The sequence below is a fragment of the Rattus norvegicus genome, chromosome 17 (assembly GCF_036323735.1).
Source record: "Rattus norvegicus strain BN/NHsdMcwi chromosome 17, GRCr8, whole genome shotgun sequence".
In the NCBI taxonomy this organism is placed as follows: Eukaryota; Metazoa; Chordata; class Mammalia; order Rodentia; family Muridae; genus Rattus; species Rattus norvegicus.
The window spans coordinates 79,732,501-79,739,029 of NC_086035.1; the positions used below are offsets into that span (position 1 = coordinate 79,732,501).

Here is a 6,529-nt window from a genome sequence, read left to right on the forward strand (position 1 = left end):
AAATTTTCTGGGTACTTTATGTCAACTATTTTTTGTAACAAAATAATAATTTAGAAAAACAAATACAAGACAATATCATTGAAATCTAGCTGTGGTATTGGGCGTGTAGCTCAAAGGTATTTACCTAACACTCAAAAGGTCTCGGGTTCAGTCCCAGTAACCGGAGTGAAAAGTCAGCAATCGAAGTTTGGAAAGAGGACAATTAATGTGAACTAGAGTTGGATGTCGAACGTCCTAGACCAGCAGTAACCACCGGGGTCATTTAACACCCATGACCTAACACAACAGCCAAACCACTAGTGCGGGATGTGTGCGGCTGTCTCCCCACGCTGGTCTACCAGAGGAGTGTGACACTGTGACCCAAGAAAATAGGTTATGGTGTCTTCAGAAACCTAGAAATAGATGGGGAGTCTCGAGAGCAAGAAAGCGAATTAAAAGAGAAGACTGTCTACTCTTGTGACTTGCGAGAAGCCCAGGATAGCCTTATGCCGGATCCTTCTGTCTTGACCTCACAAATCCATCACTACACCTTGATGAGGATGTTCACACTCTTTTTTTGTTTTTTAAGGAGGGATAAAAAGGGGGAGGGAGTGAGGATATAAATCGATGGACTAGTGATGGAATATTTTGACAATATCTTGAGCAGCTAGAAATGACAGTATATTGGGGTCTGGTTGGTTGATATTATTGTTCTTCCTATGGGGTTGCAAACCCCTTCAGCTCCTTCAGTCGTTTCTCTAACTCCTCCATTGGGGTCCCCTTGTTCAGTCCAATGGTTGGCTGCAACCATCCTCATCTGTATCAGTAAGGCTCCAGCAGAGCCTCTCAGAAGTCACCCATATCAGGCTCCTGTCAGCAAGCACTTCTTGGCATCAGCAATAGTGACTGGGTTTGGTGGCTGCATATGCAATGGATCCCCAGGTGGGGCAGTCTCTGGATGACCTTTCCTTTAGTCCCTGCTCCACTCTTTGTCCCTGTATTTCCTCCCGTGAGTGTTTTATTCCTCCTCCTAAGAAGTAATGAAACTTCCACATTTTGATCTTTTTTTCTTGAGCTTCATATGATCTGTGAATTTTTTCTTAGGTATTCCAAGCTTTTGGGCTAATATCCACTTATCAGTGAGTGCATACCATGAGTGTTCTTTTGTGACATTTGTGTTAGCTCACTGGGGATGAGATTTTCCTGTTCCATCCATTTGCCCAAGAATTTCATGTAGTCGTAAATGTACCACATTTTCTGTATCCATTCCTCTGGGTTCTTTCTAGCTTCTGGCTATTATAGTGGCGCATGTGTCCTTGTTATATGTTGGAGCATCTTTTGGGTGTATGCTCAGGAGTGGTATAACTGGGTCCTCAGGTAGTGCTATGTCCAATTTTCTGAGGAAGCACAAGACTAATTTCCAGAGTGGTTGAGCTCCCAGGGACTAAACCACAAATCAATGAGTACACATGGAGAGATCCATGGCTCTCGCTGCATATGTAGCAGAGGATGGCATTGTCCAGCATCAATAGGAGGTCCTGTGAAGGCTTGTTTCCTCAATGTAGGGGAATGCCAGGGCATTAAGAAGGGAATGGGTGGGTGGCAGTGGGAGCATCCTCATAGAAGCAGGGGGAGGGGTATAAGAGATGGGGGGAAAGGGAATAACATTTGAACTGTAAATACATAAAATATCCAAGAAAAATTAAAACAGAAATATGTGTATGTACACATACATATATAATGATGTGTATATATACATATATAATAGTATATATGTATATATTGCAAACTATACATATATGTGTATATATATTCTAAACTACCATCTCAATAAAAAATTTTTTTAAAAAATGACAGTATGTTCTCATAAATATACACTATCTACTGCAGAGTCTCAGAATGGGACATCAGAACACTACTAAATAACTCCAAGTGCAATTTTATTTGGTGATGAAATTAACTATTCTCTGCATATTTTCCAGGGTTTAGGAGTAGTTTAGGTGTATCGGTTTGTTTCCCAAAAGTAACAAAGTAACAGTATTGGAAATGAATGTTAAAATGATGTGAAATGTTCACTCTGAGGCATGCGCTCTCTCTCTCCCTCCCTCCCTCCCTCCCTCCCTCCCTCCCTCCCCTCCCTCCCTACTTCCCTTTCTCCCTCTGTCTGTCTCTTGTCTGTCTGTCTGTCTGTCTGTCTGTCTGTCTGTCTGTCTCTCTCTCTCTCTCTGTCTTTCCCTCCCTCACCCCATCACTTTTGACCATTCTAAAGGTCTTGAAAATCGTAATCAGTATGTTACCTATTAATATTATTCTAACTTCTTTCAGAAATAATTGCTAATAAGGCCTCTGTAGCCATGGCTACTTCTGACGTGAAACCAAAATCAATAAGTCGTGCCAAGAAATGGTCAGAGGAGATAGAAAATCTGTACAGATTTCAGCAAGCAGGCTACCGGGATGAAATCGAATACAAACAAGTGAAACAAGTTGCCATGGTAAATTTTACTGCTCTTTATGATAGGCTTTTGTCTTGATAAACATTTTGTTTTTTGATAAGAATTCTCAGATGGAGAAATGTATTTTGATAACAGTAACAGAACATAACCCAAGGGAGTTCTCCGACACTCTTCAGTGGCTGGGTACACTCACACTCACTGGACTGCAGAGTTCTCACACACCTGAGTCTCTCTTGGTAGACCATAGAAACAGTCCTTGTTCTTACCCTGGTCACCTCTATTATCACACGCTCAGTCTGTGGCAAAATATCATTTCCCCTCTGCATATCTCGACTGTGAATTAGAAAGGAGTTGCATATATTCTTTTCTTTTCCTTTTTTGTTTTGTTTCTTGAGATAAGCTCTTGCTCTGTAGCCAACGCTGGCCTTGAATTCAGTATGCAGATAAGAGTCTTAAATGTGCACCAGTCTTCCTAAGCACTGGAATTCCAGACGCAAGCAGCCCTTTACTGTAGCTACACTCTATAATCAACTAATTTTACGTTAATGGATACCAAGGTACATAAGTCACACCACTTGACCATTTACCTTGTCCTTCTACCTCAAATTTTCCCCTCCTGAATAACCTTCCAGTTGATGCTTATTGGGTGGCCTTGAATGGTCTGGAGACCTAGTGCACTGTTTATACACTAACACAGTTGTCTTTGGAACCTGGTAAAGGATAAGAAGCTAGCCCAGAGTCTTGAGGACACTCCCTTGCCCTGATGGTGACAACTTTGACTTTAGTACCAGAAACACTGGCTGTACATTTCCTAAGGAGTAAATGTAGCTGGACCCACTACACTGCTCAGATGAGCTGAGCTCTGTTTCTTGTGACACAGAAATACACCATGCAAGAGAAAATGTAAGATCCATGCCTTGTGGCCTGTGTCTGAGCTCCCAGTGCTCTGTAGACTGAGATAGACTGAGATAGGATATTAGGTTTGAAGGTTATGCTTGCCCTACATAGGGAGAGTTTGTCTCAAAGACAGATGAAAGGAACAGAAAGGGAAAAGGAAAAGAGGAACATTGGCAAAAAGTAACAGACACAGTTCCCCAAGCAGTGTGCGCCTTCTTTTCTTCCACTGCAAGCTGCAATTCACAAGAGCTACATGAAAAGGAACACCACCAGAGAGGTAGTGTTGGTTTTCCAAAATCTGGTTTGGACACTGGCAAAATTCTGAAAGAAAATTTTTATTAATAACAAGAACACATTGGGTCCTAGAATATATCGTGGTAAGTTATAGACCAAAGAAAAGTGATTTCTTGAGACTTGACAAGTTCCTTAAAGGACACACACACGCACACACCGGGTCTGGAGATGTGGTTCATTAGAAGACTGCTTGCCTAGCACGCAGGAAGCCGCCTACCCTGCACCACATAAACTGGGCATGTCAGTATATGTCTACAATCCCCAGGCAGAGGCAAGAAGATCAGAAGTTCAAGACCACCCCTGAGCAGTGTAACACAGACAGCAAATTACATGAAACACTGTCTGAAACAAACACACACAACAAACCCCACCACACATCAACCTGGCAAGAAGGCATGGCACTGAGATTGGAGAGAAAGCAAGAAGAACATACAAGTCATGGCACAGGATAGGTCAAACACACCGGAGAAACACAACCAAGAATAGCGGGTGTCCATCAAAACTTGGGCTCAATGTTGAACATAGCGCTTGGGTAGAAGTTCATAGCTGCTTCCTCAAGTCGAGCACCTTCCTCCGGCCCAGTGGTTCTCAACCTTCCGAACACTGAGACCCTCTAATACAGTTCCTCATGCTGTGGTGACCCCCAAGCATAAAATGATTTTCATTGCCACTTCATAACTACAATTTTGCTGTTATGAATTACGATGTAAATATCGGTGTTCAGAATATCTGACATGCGACCCCCGTGAAAGGGGTCTCGAACCACAAGTGGAGAACCCCTGATTTAGTCCCTGCCTCCGAAGCCTATGATCGACGTAGCTGTTTGAGCAGGGGCCCTTGGACTCGCTCCCAGTTTGCCCCAGGCTTTTTAGTTTAGAAATTCCAGTGTTTTTTGAATCGCTCAGAAGCATAAGAACAATGATTGAATTTTGATTCATTTGGCTCACGTCTTCAGTCTCGGCCATAGCGTAGACAATGAAACCTCGAAACGGGACTCTGAAGGGAACACTCAGTACAGTGCAAGCGCTCAGGATAAGACTGGGAACTGAGGTTTGCGTTAGGTGTGCACTCTACTCTCTAAGAGCGCAAGGGTTTTAAAACTTAATCTCGGACTTTAATTTTGATGCAAGTTCTTTGACTGTGAAACGTGACGTAAAATCACACTGGCGTGGGATCACTCATCCTCTCCCCCTCCTGGTGCAGGTAGACCGTTGGCCAGAGACAGGATATGTGAAGAAACTTCAGCGGAGGGACAATACTTTCTACTACTACAATAAACAGAGAGAGTGCGAGGACAAGGAGGTCCACAAAGTGAAGATTTACGCGTACTGACCTTTTCATTTCTTCGGCGTTGCAATGCTACTTTAAGAATTCGTTGTTTACATTCTTCCATCATGTAAATGTCATTTTAAAAAACAATTGGAAATTCTGTCTTTAATTCATGATGTCTTATACAACACAAAACACCGTGAAACCTGGAATCGACCAGTTATCCTGTCCCGTTTGGAAACACAGTTGCAGAGAACCTTAGAATAGACTCTGGCCCTGCCCTCCACCTCCCCAAGCATGTTAGTGGCTCCCTTGAGAAACGAGCCGAGCCGGTTGGAAGCCACTCAGGGAATTAGGAATTAGGTTGTGTATTTCCCTAAAGCTCATCAATGCCCAGGGCAGAGCCCCTCCTAGCATTTCTCTGCCTATAGTAGTTCTTGCATTATTTGGCCCGGTTTTTTGGTTTTGCCTCTCAGGTCATTGTCTCTTGCTAGACATACTAGAAATACAAAGAATGATGCCCACCCTGGAGGAGCCCTCCGCAAATGTAGAAAACATGCATGACGCTGTGTGTGTGTGTGTGTGTGTGTGTGTGTGTGTGTGTGTATGGGGTTAGTGCCCAGTACTAACAAGAAGACAAGACAGGACCTCCCCATACACATGCACAGAGAGCCAAAGAGCCAGAGAGTGAAACATACATGTTACTACTATATAAACACAAGTATTTACACTCTTAAAATTAACACGTAATGATTTACTTTTACCAGTGCTGGGGATAGAACACTAGACCTCACAAATGCTAGCCAATCACCACCAACCAAGCTATAGGCCCAGGCTCGGCTTAATTAGTCAGCTAGTTAGTCCTGAAACAGGGTCCTGCTGTACAACTCAAGCTGCTGTTAAACTCAAGATCCTCTGGCTTCACCTACCCCCACCCCTCAACCCCCACCCCCACCCAAGCACTGGGATTACCCCACCTTCTTTAAAAAAAATATTTATTATATATGAGTACACTGTAGCTGTCTTCAGACACACCAGAAGAGGACATTGGATCTCATTACAGATGGTTGTGAGCCATCGTGTGGTTGCTGGGATTTGAACTCAGGACCTCTGAAGGAGTCCTTATATATTCCTACTACAGAAATCTCAGATCGAAATACCATCAAAGCCATCCACTTCCTGGCCTGCTAACAGTCCCAGATTTCTTCCCCCAAATAGCTTAACAGGAAACACAATACTTAGGATATGTCTTGACTAGAGAAGTATGATGACTATCCTTACCTGAGTCCTGGGCATAATTGAATTTATTCTACCAAGGACAGCTTCAGTCCTTTCAGGGGTGGCCAAATTTTGTTGAATTTGTGTTTTTAACTTTGGATTAAAGGCAAAACCTCAGTCTTAACCACTGAGCCATCTCTCCAGCCCCTTAGCCCCTCTCTTTAATGGATATTTTTGGTTGAGGTAGCTTATCCTCATTGTAATGGTTAATATTTGTTGCCCACTAGAAAGACTCTAGAATCACCTAAGAAACAAGCTTTAGGGTATGCCTGTGAAGAATTATCTAGATTAGATGATCCTCTTGGATGCCCAGGAGGGATTATCTAAATTAGGTTGATTGATGTGGGAAGATACATTTG

The 6,529-nt window shown here is 43.0% G+C and overlaps 1 protein-coding gene across 8 annotated transcripts in view; it reads left to right on the top strand.

The window, feature by feature from the left end:
- Meig1 (meiosis/spermiogenesis associated 1) overlaps window positions 1-5,104 on the top strand; it is an 18,975-nt gene extending 13,871 nt beyond the window's left edge. For 7 of the 8 annotated variants that reach the window (XM_063276729.1, XM_006254278.5, XM_017600662.3 and 4 more), the window contains 2 exons: window positions 2,305-2,471; window positions 4,827-5,042. In XM_063276729.1, the coding sequence (XP_063132799.1) occupies window positions 2,334-2,471; window positions 4,827-4,955 (267 nt within the window). In that variant the 5' untranslated portion in view covers window positions 2,305-2,333 and the 3' untranslated portion in view covers window positions 4,956-5,042. Of the gene's footprint in view, window positions 1-2,304; window positions 2,472-4,826 lie in introns of all 8 variants that reach the window. The other variant, NM_001134882.1, reaches the window with a different exon arrangement.
- Window positions 5,105-6,529: the final 1,425 nt, after the last annotated feature.